The 18,649-nt window shown below is 39.3% G+C and overlaps 1 protein-coding gene across 3 annotated transcripts in view; it reads left to right on the forward strand.

The window, feature by feature from the left end:
* wdr7 (WD repeat domain 7) overlaps nt 1-18,649 on the forward strand; it is a 128,189-nt gene that overhangs the window by 94,416 nt on the left and 15,124 nt on the right. For 2 of the 3 annotated variants that reach the window (XM_026297077.1, XM_026297078.1), the window contains 6 exons: nt 3,149-3,376; nt 10,769-10,955; nt 16,578-16,695; nt 17,004-17,153; nt 17,326-17,408; nt 17,903-18,002. In XM_026297077.1, coding sequence (XP_026152862.1) covers nt 3,149-3,376; nt 10,769-10,955; nt 16,578-16,695; nt 17,004-17,153; nt 17,326-17,408; nt 17,903-18,002 — 866 coding nt within the window. Of the gene's footprint in view, nt 1-3,148; nt 3,377-10,058; nt 10,163-10,768; nt 10,956-16,577; nt 16,696-17,003; nt 17,154-17,325; nt 17,409-17,902; nt 18,003-18,649 lie in introns of those variants that run through there. The other variant, XM_033325469.1, reaches the window with a different exon arrangement.

Genomic DNA, 18,649 nt, shown 5'->3' on the forward strand with positions numbered 1-18,649 from the left:
CATCTGTAATCCATTTATCAGAGTGGGCCGCTGGGCCTTCTTCCAAATGACAGCTGGCCTTTAGCAATCTCATTATAAAGAGGACCAGGATATAGTATGGAAATGTAGGAGGAGGGGCCTCCTCAGGTCTGATAAATTGACTGAAGACCACACACAGAACACAGTGCAGAAAGTATTAGAAGTTTCGTGCTTTCATTCTTTTTATAAAAGTCGTCCACCACTATAAGATTTAATATATGTCTTAATGTGCTGCCTCTCAGGTTCTGCTATTTTATATTAATTTATCATTTGTTATCTTTTATTTATTCATCACAACAGAGCTTTCTTTACTAAGTGTATCTGCACTGGGTTTTCCAGGAGTCTGCTGTCGGGCAAATGCTGGTTATGGCTGTGACATCTTCCTTACAATAGCGCAGTTTATAGTTTCTTTAAGTGGGACTTTTTTTTTTCATTGTTCACGATAACTTGCACTGGTGATCTGTCCAGGGTCTGCCCTGCCTCTCACCCAATGTCAGCTGGGATTAGCTCCAGCCCCCCAAGAACCCTAGAAGGATAAATGGTAAATGATGGATGGATGATAACTTGCCGTACTGAACAAGAAAATCCTCATATAAGACAGCTGAACATTCCAAAAACAGATGAATGCATATATCATAGGGGCATCTGGCCATTTCTATATGCAGGAAGTCTTCTGATATATTTCTGATATTCATTATGAATTTGTTGTCATCACCTTTTTGTCAGACATAACAAGACACCAGCTGGGATATTACATTACTTCTCTTGCTTTACTTGAGCCTTTATCACAACATATCCTTACGTCCCATGAGTTGTTGTTTAGTAATTGCTCCCCTTCATCAAGGGTCACATGATGCTAATAAATAAAGGAAAAAAATCCATTAAGCTCAACAGGAAGTAGACGCAGCAGTGACCACCTCTCTCCCTCTCTCTATTCACACCATGTGTGCTCATTCCCCCCTTCCTCCTCACAAACATTGTTTCTGTGTGTGTGTGTGTGTGTGTGTGTGTGTGTGTGTGTGTGTGTGTGTGTGTGTGTGTGTGTGTAGGGAGTCGGTGCCTGTTCCCCTGCAATACAAATCCATAACAATATTGTGCTCATCCCGACAGAAAGAACAAATAGAAGTGAGTGTTTGGGATTTTTGTTTGTGTGTGTATTTGTTCATTACGCACACATACACACAGTTTTTACATAGTCCTTACTGGGCCTTTGATCCAATGTGAGTGAGGAGCTCTCATACATCTCCTTGTGCGATACTCATACAGAGACACACACACATGCACACACACACACATAAACACACACAGACACATTCTTGTATTTCTATGGTTGTGAGGACACTCAGACATAATGCATTCCCTACACCCTACCACTAACCCTAACCATCACAACTAAATGCCTAACCCTAACCTAAACCCAATTCTAACCCTAATCCTAAAACCAAATCTTAACCCTCAAACAGGAGTCTGAAAAAAGTTAGGATCGGAAAAATTGCCTAACTTTGTTGAAATGTCCTCACTTTGATATAAATATGCTGAAAATGGTACTCACAAAGATAGAAATACAAGTACAGACTCACACACACCAATGTATTCCTGCTGCAGCAGTTCCCCACTGTGTGGGACCTGTTACACACATGCTCACAAAAGAGGTTATTTTGGGGTCGTCTTGGTGAACACAATGGGAGGACACGCCCACACACACATGCACGCACAAAAGGCCTTCCACTTGCATGCGTCCAAAATCCTTGCAGAGGTCTGTGAACATGACCGTGTGTGTGTGTGTGTGTGTGTGTGTGTGTGTGTGTGTGGTGTGTGTGTGTTCGCGTGTGTGTGTTCGCAGTGTAACTAAAGGCTTTTGGTGGGATAATAAGACGTGTGCCTGTGTGTGAATGTGTGTGTGTAATCATTAATAACAGGACAATAGAAGTGTGCCTGTTCAGTTGTTATTGGCTCAGTGGAGACTCAAAGGCATGCAGTTTTTTTTTTGACCACCTTCCAGCATGAAAAGGAAGAAAGAACAAAAGAAAAAAAAAAAAAACGTCCTCCCCCACACACTCCTACAAAACATCTTTGAAAGTGTTAGAAGTAAATATACATACAGATTTTTCACATATTTTAAAATAAACTGAAGAGTTCCTAATTTATCTATATTTATTACTGTCATAATGTCAATAGTTTGAACACAGCAACTTACTATTTTATTAAAATAAGTACATGTAATGTAAATGAGTTTATTTTACATTTTGTGTGAAGACACTTGAAATGCAAGAGGATGTATGTGGTATAATAATAAGAATGGAATTTGTCTTATTTAACACTAATTAGAGTACTAATAAATGTGAATAGATTTAAAATTAGAATAGAGATTCAAGAGGTTTATTGTCATATGCACAGTGAAAACACAACGATTTAGACCATACAATGAAATTCTTACTTTGCACATCTCCCTTTACAAAAAATAAATAAATAAATAAAGATGATAATAATAACAAAAAAAAAAAGGTTGACTTGTATGCATAGGCATCTAGGTATTTAATTAATTAATTTAAATTAAACACAGAACTATCAATCTTAAATTCATATTACATTTTATTATGGGTGTAATTAACATCAAGAGGATTTTGGGGAGGGAAAATGGATACAAAAGACTTCTGTCTTATGTTGTACTGTATTTTACAGTGTAATTACAAAATAAAAAATATCTATAATTTGTCATTGCCAGTACTTGATAAACAGCAAAGCAGACAGCATCCACTAAAACCCCAGGTATGCAGAATGTGACTTGCTGAAAATTTTATTCAAATATAACTGGAAATGAATCAGAATCAGAATGTTTCACCCTTAACTCTGAAAGTTTGTTTTTACTTTGGGAATAGTATGGTGATACATTATTCTTTACTGAAATTCCACCTACCAGCTTGGTCCACATTTTCTCAAGGTCCTCATCAGTAAATGGAGTCTGCTCAGTTGTCATGGAGGCATGAACATGCACCACATGTGTGGACGCTGTAATGAAACAACTCACTAAATATAGAACCTTCTGACTTCAGAACAAGATGGGTACTGTTAAACCAACAACCACTGCCAGAAGAAGCTTGTGTTAATTTCTCTCTTGTCTCTCTACCAGGCTGCTTGTCCAACCTGCCACCAAATGCCAAGAAGATCTCAAACTCCTACGAGGAGCGCCGTAAGCAGGCCACCGCCATTGTGCTCTTGGGGGTCATCGGGGCCGAGTTTGGTGCTGAGATTGAGCCACCTAAGGGTTTGGCCCGGGCTCGAGCTGGTGGACAGGCACCCGAGGGATTTGGACTGACAAGTGGAGGGTCATCCAACTACTCACTGGCCAGGCACACATGTAAGTACAGACAGAACACAGGTATTCATTGAAGAGTAAGCAGACACAAACACTGAGCGCAGCAAACCATTTTAACACATACATGGTGACCAACCGCATTTACATTGCTGCATTTTGAAAAGTCATACTTAAAGTGTGGGATAACTCAGGAACCATCAATCTGTGATGATTTCAGATATTCTGGAGGTGTGTTATATTATAAGGCGGCCCTGTGGTGTTTCTTACTTGGATTAACTTGGTGGTGGAGATTAAATATTAGGGTCCAGCTTAAATGGAACTTTATGTGGTTTTATGTAAAGTTTTGTCTGTCTACTTAACAGACCAAAAACAGGCACAGGACAGCAGCTAAGCCGTGTGAGTCTTTAGTGTGAAAGTGTTTTTATGTCTCTATTGTATTTTTTCAACTGTGACATTCTGCATATGCAATATGTCAGTAAAAATGTAACATTGTGCTGTTTTGAAAGTAAGTGAAGTAAGTGGTTGTGGGGCAGATAATGACAAAAATGGTTCTGCTGAAGGATTAAAGTCTTAATGGGGGTCTCAAACCTCCCTGTAATTAGCAACTCAGAACAGTAGCACAAAAAGAAATGGCATGTGAGCTATTAAGCAAATGTTATTATGTAAGCAAATATATATTGATAACAGTAATCATTACCTTTTAAGACTGTGATAACATCTTCATTGTGAGCATATTGCACAACTGATATTAGTGTTTAGCTCAAAGCAGAGGTGTGCTTGCTTTAAGCTCCTGTTTGACTGACTTAATTTCCAATTCTGGAGTACCATACCATGTATATTTTTAGCTGTGTGTGACCTGTCTTGTTTAGACAGTGAAATGTTTAGTTGTTCACCTTTTGGTCCTTAATCATGTTCTTACTAAACTATACAGGTAAAAGTAGAAACTTCAGTGTTGGATTAGAGATGAGGAGTGAGATTGGATTGATTTTCAGCCACCAAGCTTGACACTTTAAGAAGCTTGACACTGATTTACACACACACACACACACACACACACACACACCACACCACACCACACCCTAACTCTCACTGAAACCCAGTCTGTGGCGTACTATGCCTAAAGCCTTCGACCTTGGTGGGCATCAAACCTGCACTAAGAAGAGCTCCTCTTCCATCCCAGTGATCCTGAGCTCTGATTGGTTGCCTCTAGGGGCATCTGCCCAGTAACAGAGCATGTACCCTCACTGAGAGTGATGTTGCTTAGTTGGACCTGTATACAGTGGTCAGTTCACCTGTGTGGACATGCACACACACATACAGAGAAACCTTAGAAAAGCCTAAGCCCAAATCATCAGATAAAAGCAAACTCAAGATTAAAGGTTTGTGGTACTAGTAGTAGTGTGGAACCCAGCAAGCTGAACAAACCAAGCTTTTCAATTCAATCTGTGTTTAATGTCATCTTAATAAAAAGTAGTCATAAAATTTATCTTAAAGGATTGTTCTAAGTTTGATTCAGCAAACTCTCTTAAGCGAGGCTCACAGCAGACTGTAGTGGATAATGTAGTGTGAAAAGAGTGTAAAAGTGTAAAAGAGCTTGACACTTTGTGGAAATCAGCAAATGAAAGCATAATGTTAGAAGTGCCAATAGTGGCACAAGTGGATCTAAAAATCAGCTGCCAATGTTGTGGAACCATGCTTTGAGCAGTGGCCGAGCTATTGAAGGACTGGTTTATGGAATTAAAATATTGCAACTATTGTTTACGCATGTATTTACAAAATGTAAATAAGATTGTGTATAGTGAAAATCAATTTCAAATCAATCAACAAGGCCATTTGACCTTCAGTGTCAAGGACACAGAGGCCACTTGACTGGGCTTTAGGGCTGTGTAGCGGATTTCCCGAAACCATGAAATCTCCAGCCCTGCCGACATAGACACAGAGCAATCATTTAATGGTCTTTCTTAGCAGTAATACAGTTCTTTTTACTGTTCTGTCACTGAGCTGGCAGCGCCTCTATGCCAGCATTTGATACCCCCCTGCCTGTGCAGTCATCCCTGGTTCTGTTCCTCAAGTTCCTTGCGACCAGTGTCCACAATTGGTGACTCTCCTCTGCCCACATGGAAAACAGTGGAGACTTTTTTGAGCTGTTTTCAACACACCCAAGTGTTTCTCTCTGAGTTCCACTTAAGGTAAACCTAGAACTTAGCCGCTTGGATTACATGATGCAGATAACTACCTAGGGCTCTAGTTTGACATGCCGGCCTTCCCAGTTTGAAAAAAAAAAAACAGAATTTACATCTTTAAGGTTTGTGATCCTTTGCCATTTTGGTTAAAATAACAGTGGCTATGCTTAGAAACTTATCACTGATACTAGAAACCAGTGCTGACAGTTTGAATGGACAGTGTTTTGTTGACCCATCTATCTCCCCTGACTTCTTCCATACTAGGATTTCAGGCTTTAACAGGATAATGTTTGTTCTGCCTTTATTTCTGACAGACAACAATTGTAATTCACACAGCCACTAGAGGTCCTTGTCATCCTTGTCACTTAATATAAACATAGGTTTTATTCAGGGTTTGGACAAATGACTGATGATGTTGGTTTTCCTAGAGGGCAGGTGTTTCTAAGTGAACCAAGGAGCTTGCTCTAAAAGAAAAAAACCACTCTGACTCCAACCTGCTTCTTTAACAGAGTGACTTGCAATCTAACCACTTGTTAACAATGTATGAAAATCTCATATACACTATTACAGATAATTATAAAAATTTGGGGCTGCTCAGTGCATAGTGAATGGTTAGCACTGTTGCCGCACAGCACAAAGGTTCCTGGTTCAAAACCCATCAGGGGCCTTTCTATGTGGAGTTTGCATGTTCCCCCTGTGTTTGTGTGGGTTTTCTCCAGGTACTCTGGTTTCCTCCCACAGTCCAAAAACATGTATGTCAGGTTGATTGGTGACTCTAAATTGCCCATAGGAGTGAGTGTGAGTGTGTGAGGTTGTTTGTCTCTATGTGGCCCTGTGATGGACTGGTGACCTGTCCAGGGTGGACCCCTGCCTTTCACCCAAAGAGAACTGGGATAGGCTCCAGCAGATCCCTGTGACCCTGGTTAGGAATAAGTGGGTATAGATAATAAATGAATGTAAAAATATGTGCGAGAACATTGTTATACTTTCTCCTGTGCTTCTGTCTAATCTGTTTCACTCTTTTGATTCCTCTTACTTTTTTAATTTTTTTTATTCTTTCACTTACATCTGTCTGTTTTTCCCTTCTTCCATTCTCCATTGCCCCCCTCTCCTTTCTCTGTTATGAAACTGAAAGATGAATGGTGTTGTTGGCATGGAGCTCATGTGTTTGTGATGAATGAGAGCTGTCCACTGAGAGAAAGGGAGGGTGCAGTAGTCTGTACAACAAAGTATAGATTGATGTTTTCATATGGTGAAGGGGGAAATGTTGGGAACATACAGAAGGAGATTGAGTCTAAGGATAGGAGGGTGACAGAGGGAAGAGAGGATGCGGATGGACAGGATAAAAGAGACTCCTTATAGTCTCTGAATAATAATAACAACAATAGTACTCACAGTAAATGTCAAAATATTTTAAGTACCTTCTGAAGTCCTTTCAGAGTGATGGCATTTTAAAATATTCATGAGAGCTGATTGGAAATTGAGTTTTTTGTATTACAAAATTATGCAGTCAGTAGGCAAAAATGCTGGAAATTTTGAAAAAAAAAGTTTTAAAACTTGGTTAAGGTGGTAAAGTAAATTGAAAATTAATTTATTGATTAATTCCTTAAACATTTCAGTATTAGCTATGTCTAGCGATGTCTTCAGTGGCTGGTGAAAGTAGTGTTGGAGGTTTGGTGATGTAGCGGGGCTAGTTGGTACTGTTGTAGCTGTTCATTTAATCACTAATATGTTACTTTGCCAGGCACATGATAGATTGAACAATTGCAAACCAAAGTAGTGAGCTTGCTGCCAGTTACTGGTGGATTTTTACACAGTTATTCTTTATACTTTCTGTGGGTGTTGAACCTAATCTGCCTTCTGTTATATTCTATCATTTGCACTGTGTAGATGGCACACACTGCACTGTTCTCTCTTTCTCACTCAAACTGGCTTTTATTATTCCCATTTTTATATTTGTATTTTTTTCTCTCTCTTTCCCTAAAGCCAGCCTAATCCGCCTCTAATCCACTAACCAAGTCCCCAACATTGATTTACCTTCACCTCTTATTTAAGCTCAAACGTGGAGAGAGAAATTGGGGCAGGGCAGAGGGGGGATGAAAGTAGAAAGCCTGTTAGTGGTCGACTCAGCCTGGTAAACTTTAGACATCACCAATCTGTCACTATTTCACACTGTACTTTCCTCTCGTCTTCCCTCCTTCCTCCTCCTTGACTTTCTCCCTCTTCCTCACCATTGTTCTCCTGCTTTAATCACCCTGTGTGTTAATGTGACATGTTTACTGCTCTAACGAACGGCTCATTATGGCCAAGTGATGCTTCATCAATAGCTGTTGGTTCATTTGGACCAAGGCTTGCCTTTAAGCAAAGATGTCCGCCACAACAAATGGAGCTGAATGTGAACCACTCTTACTTCCTACTCACTGACTAAGAGAGGAGAGACTGTAAATTTGCATCCTGATCCGGCCAATTACAATGGTGATGGCCTTTAATTGCCCAGAAAAAAAATTATGAGGCTTCTAAATGAAAATGTGTTTGTCCGATTAAGCTTCCAGCAGGCTAATTACAAACACAGTCTGCCACACACCTGCCTTGCCACCGTCATTGTCACTACTCACAGCATTGAACTTTGACCTGATGACCCCTGAAACCTGTGCTCTGCTGGGGGTGGTCGCTGTCAGGGTTCGAATGTGACTGATTGTACCATGACTCTGAAATTATACGCCTGCTCACTTTCCTATACAGTCACATTTCCAGTTCATATAATGATTATTAGTTTTTTAGAAACTAATCATTGCTCTATGAGTATATGCTCAGTAACCTGTAAGGAGGAGAGTAAAATTAAAGAATGGCTTTTAGCATATTGTTTTACAACAGAGATTACACAAATGTAGAACATTCAACTTGAACTGGGTCTTGCTAAACTCACCTAGGGTTCATTGTTTTGTTTTTTATATTTTATCTGAGAACATCCTTGTCCTTTTTTTGTTTTTCAGAGAAAAAGGCTAGTGTATTAGCTCTTTTTTCGTTTTTAATGTTTATTTTATCAAGAGGTGGGGTCTGGCCACAGTATTTTCTCACTTCCTCTATACTGTTTGTGCCAGCTTGAAGCCCATTATTTCCCACTGAAAATAGAAACTACTACTATGTATATAAACAATGTCCTCTGAAGATTTTCAGACAGTTTTTTGCTGTACATTAAAAAGACTTTGAAGGCATAAATGAAAGCTAATTCAACACTAAAGGGTGTTACACAAATGTAAATAAGAAACTGAAATAAAAATCTGTTTAATTCCTTAGAATATCTTGGATTGACTATTATCTGTATACTTTTACACCAGCAACAAAAATGATCACTACTTGGAATCAAACTTCTGGTCACTTGTGGTGAAACATGCTCCCTGTTGATACAGAATTTAGATACAATTTTTACAGTTAAAGCCAAAAGCGTAAGTCTGTTAAAAATAAAATCTGAGAATCATTCTTTGAACATCAAGTTGGCAAAGCTAATATTCAACACTGCATCGTGTTTCTGATGTAAGCCCATGGTGTATTTACGAGTGTACACTAACTGGTGGAAGTGTGAAGAGAAATAGGTTGCAAAAGTAAAGGAATTTTGTGAATGTAATTGAATTCTCTGTGGTCCTGGTGATTTGCAGCTATAACAAACTAAAGGTCAAAGTTCATTCAGTGTTACATCGCTCCTGATATTTATAGTCCACTGTTTGTATGTATATTGATGTATGTCAGAAAAACAATTGATTTTATCTCTCACTGGTGTTTGCTTACCTCATGTCGCTCACCAGCTGAGGGTCAAAGTTCATCATCTTTTACTGATTCAGTCACAAAATGTGACAACAGCATGTCCAGTCTGCATGCTTGACTCTGTCTATCTGCCTCCAGCCATAACCGCTAACAACATTAGTATTGCTCTCCATCCCTTAGGGTCTATGTCGCCATCATGACATAGCACAACATTGCTAACAGAGTTAGCTTCTATCCGTCTCTGCTGGTGTATTTTATAACTATTGTATCCAGTGATGCTAACATGATTAGCCCCTAGGTATATCCCTCATGGTCCCATCAACAGGTAGTATGTAGATGTAAGCTAATTACTGTTTTTTTGTTTGTTTGTTTGTTTGTTGGGCTGGTGGTAAAATGCCAGAACAGTGTGATGATGGGATTAGCTGTTTGTCTGTGGACTGAAGGACTCACCACATGATTATATATACTTAAAATAAATGTTCATATTCTGACATTTTAAAGGAAAATATTTGAAACTGTATTGAAGTCTGAGTGGACAGAAGAAAAGAGTCATTGTGATGCTAATGTCGTCTCAACACTGAGAAATTGAAACCTTCACGGGTTGTAGTTCAGTATGGTTTGCAGTTACATTACTGATGTTGAATAAATACATAAATGACTCAGTAAAAAGAAATAAAGGAGCCACGCAACCACCTATGAGAACCATATGATTTTCTGTTAATATGTTCAAATATTTTCCAGAGGTCAGACCAATTATTTAATATGCCTCTTCTGCCTAGATTTTCTTTTCTCTGTAGCGCTTTGTGACGAATCTGCTCGAAGCTCTGGACCTCAGGCTACTATAGCTAAGATGGGCAGAAGAGAGACAGACAGACACCTGGGGGGAGGAGGGTTGCAGTATGTGTTTGGGTGAGGGGGTGTTATTGAGGGATAGCAGAGAGTTTCTGGAGTCTTAATGGTCAGTCCATCCCCACAGAGACTGGCTCAAATGTCAGGTCAGCTATGAAGTGACCTCCATCCTACTCGGTGTCTTTATCCTTGTAGTGTGTGTATGTATCACAAACGTTAAATTATTTTTTGCTCATTGTACTTCATTGTAAACATTGCAGTTTATTATTTTTGGTTGGAAGCAGATATGAAAAAAAACATTTGTTCTTCCAGAGTGCAATCACATTTGTTTACATGCTTGTAAACACATTTGTTTAGATGCTTGATTACATGTGTAGAAAATATGCAAATAGAGAAGAAATGTTTGTTTCATTTTGCATCCAAAATTAGAACAGGTTTATCGTTTGAAATCATCTTAACATTTTTATAATATGTTTAAAGTCTTTTTTGTCTTTATTCTTTCTGCAAAAAAAATAAAATACAAGTACAAAAGCTGATTAAGTAAAATGTAATTTAGCATCGGATGACCTCTATTGAGTGAAATGTTGCTGTGATTTTCAGTAAAAGCGTGTTCTGAAGCAACCGTTTCTTCTGTTTACAGGTAAGGCACTAACCTTCCTGCTACTGCAACCTCCCAGTCCCAAGCTGCCTGCCCACAGCACTATTCGTCGCACCGCTATCGATTTGATTGGCCGAGGCTTCACTGTCTGGGAACCGTATATGGATGTGTCTGCAGTACTCATGGGACTGCTAGAGCTCTGCGCTGATGCTGAGAAGCAGCTGGCCAAGTGAGTCCACACATAAACTCAAATGTTGCTTTTATTTATATAATTCTAAATATTTTCTATGTTACATCCTGAAATAGACGGTTTAAAATAAATGATATATTAAAAGATAATAAATAAGCTGCCATTACTACAGTGGCATCTCGCTTGTTAACAAGGGGCAGGGCATAGTGGGATCTGTGATGAGGGGCAGCTCTTGTCCAATGAGTTTGGGAATGGGTACAGGGAGGTTGTCACATCCAACACTATCAACTGTGTTCACAGGTACTTTTTCTACATTAGAACATAGTTCAAACACACATGGACAAAATTTATGGTATCCTTCCATTAAAGAAAGAAAAATCCACAATGCTCACTGAAATAACTTGAAACGGACAAAAATAATAACAGATAAAATGAACTTGAACCACAGAAAGCTGAGTTGTCTCAGTAGATTAGAAATAACTTTATAGATAAGCATGTTAAAGGTAAACCTATCCTATTCATGCCATTTGCATTTAGGCAGAGAAACTGAAGAAAAGCATTTAGGTTAGTAAAGGTTAATAAAGCTACAGTGAGATCACAGTGTCACAGCAGGAGATTTAAGTCATAATAGATTCACTGCCGCTGTGACACAAGTAAATTATGCAAAGTTCCTCTTTGAGTGTTATGACAGAAAAAATGCATTGTTATTTGGTGGCAACAGCAATTTAATAAAGTCAAATAGAAGAATGCACAGTACATTCTACACCTGTCTAGTCAGCGTGTGAAACTGTCTGTAAGCACATAATGTTGAAGGAGACAGAGGCACAGTGCCATTTGGATGTCAGGAGATAGAGCTCAGTTTCAGTGGACTTCAACCCAGTAATCCCTGCTATAAACGTGCAATATTGAAAAGTGTATTAGAGATTTCACCTTTTAACAGTTTTTGCCAAGAAATACAGTATGGTTTCATCTGTCTTGGATGTAACACTTGTCTTGAGCATTCAGGTGAAGAAAACTGATTGATTGACATATATTCTATGTGATTGCTCAGTTGTCCCTTTCAGATAACAACAGCCTGTTGTAATATGTGTGTATGCATAGCCACACACAGAGACAGAAACACTCAGGCTTTGTAGAGCTGACACACTGAGTTATGGAAGCCAGACTTTAATCTGATTGCAAGACATTATAATGATGTAACAATGTCTGCGTTGTTCTGACATGCAAGTCCTCTGTCTATGTACATGTGTGTTGGTCTTTGTTCATGTGGCATCACGCATTAGCAGCAATACTTGCTGCCACTTACTACTGGCTATCCAAGTTCCTTCTCCCCAGAGGATACACTCTTTTATATTTTAACAGCTGTGTGAATTTTCTGCAATTAAGATACAAGTTTAAGCTGACAGAGAATCCTGGGCACAAGCTGGTCAGTGGCCAGAACGATGTTGATACCACTGCAGTCAAAGAAATGGCATAGCCTAGTGGTTGCCAATGAGTTGGTTGGGTTGAGACTATTTAAAGTATTTTCTACTGGTGATTCTTTATCATATCGATTTTTTTTTTTTCCTCTGAGGCCAAAGAGATAAAATCTAAAACTTTCAGATGTGTCAAAAAAAAAAAATAGAATTTCAGTTTTCTTTCTTTTGCTTTTAATTATCTAATGAGACTACAGATTTTAGGATCTTCAGTTAAGTTGATGTCTGTTTTCAAGGCAAAGTTTTGCTTGATTTACCTAAATTAAAGGAAAAAGAATAATAAAAGAATTCTGGTTAATTGATGCATTCGTGGCTGCTATTTCTTTTTTTCTATTGCGACCTGTTCAGAAGTTGGTGTGAGACCTCAGCTGATTACAGGAGCAGATACTGGTTTACGTCCTCAACCGCCAACATCACAGCCAGTAGCCAGGCTGCCTTCATATAAGTTGAAACAGCCGTTTTTAAGAGTGGAGGTAATAGGTCACATAGAGAGAGCCTGTTACGGTACGAAGGACTGTGCGCGTGTGTCCTTTCTCTCTGATGAAATCTAACTGGCCAACCTGAGTTGATCCTATTAAGGTTGAAACTCAAGCTGGGCCAGTCTGGTTAAATGAGTATAGATATATCTGCTGTCCCTCACACTCTGCGTGTGTGCATTTGCAAATGGTAATTTTCACTCTTGTTGGTCTTATTTCCTTCTGATCAACTATAAGAAAACAGCAGTAATAGTAGTATTAATAGTGCTAGTAGTAGCAGCAGTGGTTGTGGTACTGTAGTATCATTGAATGTGTGTTTGGTCTGAAAGGTATTTTATTTCTGAATACTGTGGGTTTTCAGTCACCAGTGACTCAGTATACTCTAAAACCTTGAGGATACAAGCACACCTACACACATAAAGTTCGTATAATTAATAATTTCATGTTTACAGGTATGTGTTGTTGCCTCCTGGTGTTTGACAGCATAAACAGCAGAAGGGCGATCAATGAGAGACACAGTCATAAGATCACTGTATTCAATACAGAGGCAGAGAGAAGGCAATAATGCGCACACACGTTTAAGTATTCCATCACTGGTTAGTTTAAGAGGAAAGGAGATGGACAGAGGTTGAAACGCTGAAGGCATGCCTCTCTGAAAGGGAGTACACACACACGTTCACAGAGAGTGTATTTCCATGCAGCTGACTGACAATGAAGCTTTTTGTCCCTCATGCATCCAACCCATCATCAATACCCTCCTTGCAGGTCTGTGTGTGGTAATCCCTTTTCAATAGGGAGAGATTTGAAAAAGCTCCTGTTGTCAAAGTCTCACACACACAGTTTATCATTCTAGCCACATATGCTTTGAAAAACAATACTGTACTGTGTGTGCGTGTGTGTGTCAGCACAAAGTCTTTAAGCTACCCATACTTTGGGGCAAAAGTCCTCGTTACATATACACTCTGTCACATATATCTCATTTCTGCTTGTTAAAACAGAAAGTTAGGCATGAACAGAGGCCTTCTTAAACTAGTAAATAAATGAAAGTGAAAGTGACTATTTTTGTCAAGTATGGTGACCCATACTCGAAATTGTGCTCTGCATTTAACCCACCCGAAGTGCACACACACACACACACACACCGTGAACACACACCCGGATCAGTGGGCAGCCAATGCTGTGGCGCCCGGGGAGCAGTTGGGGCGTTCGGTGCCTTGCTCAAGGGTCTCACCTCAGTCGTGGTATTGAAGGTGGAGAGAGCACTGGCTATTCACTCCGCCCCACCGCCAGTTCCTGCCGGTCCTGAGACTCGGAACCCGCAACTTTTGGGTTACAAGTCACCTCCTTATCTCCTGAGTGCAAAGAAAATAAACGCAGTTTGATGAACTGCCAAGCACAATAAATGAGTCCATTTAAGGTAGAGATGTCCTGATCAAATTTTTTGGCCCCAGTCCCGATCTCTTTAATACTGAGTGCTTTAATACTGAGTATGCTGATACTGAGTGCTGATGCTGAGTCGGCCTGATGCTTAAATTCACTCTAATGATACCTTCCAAATTTTGCTTCTTTGATGTTGGCTTTGTGCGTGCAGACTCACACAGGGAGGTGCACAGTCCTCTGGAGATAGGTGGAGAGAAAGAGCTGCTCAGTTTCAATTTCAAAGTCTACAAAACTTCTACATATTCATTAGACTGGGATGCTGAAATAATTATTTCTTTCATTCCATTCACAGATATTTACAAAAATGAGCTTAACAAGCACCTTGTATCATACCCTGACAATGGTTTAGGGATGAATAAAGACTATGGCAGCAAAGATGTCATTTGGTTATCTGGCAGTGGTTTGTTTTTCCGGTTTGAGTTGATTAGTCTGTCAATTAGCTCGTGCATCAGTACTGTAAAACCAGTCAGCCAGTAAAACTTCTATCACATCAGCCAGTAAGTGACCCAGTCAGTACGTCCATTTTTAAACCAGTCAGTGAATTATTCACTCAATCAGTCACATAAGTCAGTTAGTAAACCATGCTGGTCAACCATCCAGTTGCCTACTCAGCATCTGAGTTGGAAAAGCACTTAGCCAGTGTCTGCCATTAAATCAGCTGATAGGTGAGTCAGTCATCAAGACCACTCTTAATCCATTAAACAGGGCCCATTGCATGCTTCTCATGCTGTGCTGCAAATACATGCATGCACCTGTAAACCTCTGCAATTGTGTAATTGCAGCATGCGCATAAACCTGGCATGGGCCTCTTGAAGTTAAACAAAACGCAGTCTGCTGCCCTCCTTTAAGCAAACTGTTATGTATGCTTTGTTTTTGTTTATTTATTTTTATTGTTTTTTTTTTTTGTTTGTTTTACACTGTCATACAGTCGGATATATTCTAGCATTCTAGCAGGTTATAGTTCATGTACTGAATCATGTATATTGGGAAGTGTTTCTCATGTACATTTTTTACCTTTATTCAGTAAGTGTAACATAATGAGGTTCCTACAACACCACCTTTTAACTATGACCTCAGTAATAAACATATGAAATTGAAATGTACACATTTCCAACAATGACTAAGCTGTTGATTGCTTTACATCTGTAATAAAGTGGTCACATTTTTCTGTGTGTGTGTGTGTGTGTGTCCGTGTTCTTCCATGACTGTAATAATAATCAAGATTATTTCATTACATGTTGTAATGTTGGTTATTAACTTCAGTGATTCTCATTACAATTAGCTCCCTGCACTCCTACTGCCTTATATCAACATCATGACTGTTTCCAATTACAACCACCTCTCTAGATGAAATTGAACATTTCACTATTGCTGATAAATTGCCAATATACTACCAGTATTAATTACAGGGTCCATAGCTGTGATCTGGAATCAGAGGAGATCAATCGTGCAGCTCAGCCATCCGTTCACCCATCACTCCCTCCCTCTCCCCTACGAGTCATTTGTTAACAAGGTGGCCTTGCTGGGCCTCTCTCACTCACTCAAACGCATACACACACTCAGAGGGGTGTGTGGCCAGCTGTTAGGGTGTGTGTGTGTCTAATTTCTGTTGCATTGTGGGAGTCCATTATGCTGTCGTCTGGTGAATGGCTCCCATTGACTCGTTCTTGGCATTATAAGCTGCCCGCTAATCTCTTCACTCCATATATTTAGTAAGGCTCAGTCTCTTTGCCTCACTGCTGCTTTTCCCAGTTTTATCTCATTTTTAACCTTTTTCTCTGAAATTTTTAAATAGCTGTATTTCTGCCACTTTTATTTCTTCAAAGAATAAGCACGGTGGTTGTTTTTTTCTCCTAGTCAACAAATTCAATGAAAGCATAAAATCAACCAACATGAAAGTTAGCTTTAATGGTAGATACACCAGCAATGAATACAAACTACCAACATGTGTGTATCCAATGCCTGTTATCACAGATAACAGATGGGTATTGTGTTTTATCATTTTCATTGCAATAAACCCACTGTAGTTTATTTTGACTCAGTGCCACATACACAGTACCAGAAATACTCACTATAGCAGCAGATGTGTAGTAATCCTGGAAATAGTCTCCATATATGTACTACTTTTAACAAGTAATTGCCAGAATTGAATTATGATACTGGTTACTTTTGAGTAAACACTACAAAATTCACAACTTCATGATTTGACTAAAATCTCTTAACCCCGCTCTCTCTCTCTCTCTTTCTATCTCTGTCTCCTCCCCCCACAGTATTTCCATGGGTTTGCCCCTCAACCCACCAGCAGATTCGGCTCGCTCAGCTCGCCATGCCCTCTCTCTTATCGCTACCGCCCGGCCCCCCGCCTTTATTACCACCATTGCAAAAGAGGTGATAACCAATTGTTCACACAGTTTCACAAACTTCCAAACAGCATCTTCAGTAAGCTCCCAGTTAGCATGTATTTATTTATGTATTTTTACACAGTTTGTGTTGTTGGGAGCTTAGTTTTTATGAGTGGTCCAATACAAAGGGCTGGTAATCAAACCTCCATACTACTCTAGACTGAAATGTGTCTGTAGCAGTTTCAGAAACGGTAAAAGTATTGAACGTTGCATCTTATTGTGTCATATCTTTCTTATACATATACTGTACCTTTTGTACATTAATAACACATATGTACATGTATTGTTTCCCAGGTTCACCGGTACAACGCAGCCCAAGCAAACTCTCAGTCCCAGCAGAATATTCACACCACCACCCTGGCCAGAGCCAAGACTGAGATACTGAGAGTGATTGACATTCTGATAGAAAAGATGCCTGGAGATGTTGTGGATCTACTAGTCGAGGTAAATATTACATTGTAGGCCTTCTGTTACTAATTTTTGACAAGACGGCATTCTCCAGAGTACCAGTAAAGACCAGCATGCATATTTTGTATTTTAAATACCGACAGTACAGAATTTTGTATTGCAAAAAACAACAGTTAGGAAATATCATCCTTTGCCTCTTCTTTTTTAGGTAATGGATATCATCATGTACTGTATTGAAGGTTCTTTGGTGAAGAAGAAGGGACTGCAGGAGTGTTTTCCTACAATCTGCAAGTAGGTTGGTGCATTTGGGTGTGTTAACAAGCCCCTCACATTTCTATGTAAGGTCAATGATGAATAGAACTGGGGAGGAGCTGATGGACCCCTGGGCGTGTGTGTATGCTGATGTCAGAGGTTGTAGGTCAACTCACAGGTGGCATATCAGTTTCAGGCAATATGGCCTTGGGCTCAACACAACAATAGAGTTTGTCTTTCAGATTGCTTGTATGTTTATAGAAATGTGTAAAAAAAAATATGCTTAGATGGTGTGTTATAAACCATGTCAATGTGATGTGTTTTTTATGAAACTGTATTTTCTACTTGACAGCTGTTAGTGTAGCAGCTGTTTTTTGTGGTTTTATTTATTATATAAAGACCAGCACAATTATTAAGTAAGTGGTCTCTTATGAGCTTCCTATTTTCTTTAATGAAGTGCTGGATGAAGCCCAGTTCAGTGTTATGTGTTTGTGTATTAGTTGAATGAATGTGTTTGTTTTTCACTTGTTCAGGTTCTACATGGTGGGTTACTGTGACCGAAGTCACCGCATTGCTGTCGGAGCTCGCCAGGGTTCAGTAGCCCTCTACGACGTTCGTACGGGGAAATGCCAGGTGCATTCAGAACATTACATGATTTGTCTAGCAGCTCTATTGTTTGACCGCAACAGTTTTTCATTGATGCTAAAGTTTAGCTTTCACCTGCCTTCTAATTTTATACATTAATCCCTCTGTTCATTGCTATGACATTGCAATATATTAATCCATCCATCATCATCATACTTTGTTGCAATTATTTTCATCTATCCTTCTTTCATCTGCTCACCAGTCACATCAATCCATTCCATTCAAGATCCATTCATCATCTGTTAAGACACTCCTACTTTTATCTTACCTTCATCCAGCCGTCATTCCCTTGCACTGTCTTTCAACTATATTGTCCAACCTTTCTGCTTATGCACCAATTTTTGCCTTCAGTTCTTCATTCATTCATGCTTTATCATCCATCCATCCAATATCCAGTAATACATTGATTTATAACTGGACATTGATCATCTATTAATTCCTTTGTTTCCTAATCTTTCTGTTAATCTTTATGCTTTCCCTTATTTTGTCTATAAATCCTCTGTCTTCCATCATTTGATTCATCTGTCTCTATCTAATGAGAACAGAGTGGCTATAGTAACAAGGTCTGTAAATAAGGGGAAAAGATGAGATGAAGAGATGGGTACAGAGGAGATGAGTTTTGTTGCATGTTTTAT

This window comes from Mastacembelus armatus, chromosome 12, assembly GCF_900324485.2.
Source record: "Mastacembelus armatus chromosome 12, fMasArm1.2, whole genome shotgun sequence".
Lineage (NCBI taxonomy): Eukaryota > Metazoa > Chordata > Actinopteri > Synbranchiformes > Mastacembelidae > Mastacembelus > Mastacembelus armatus.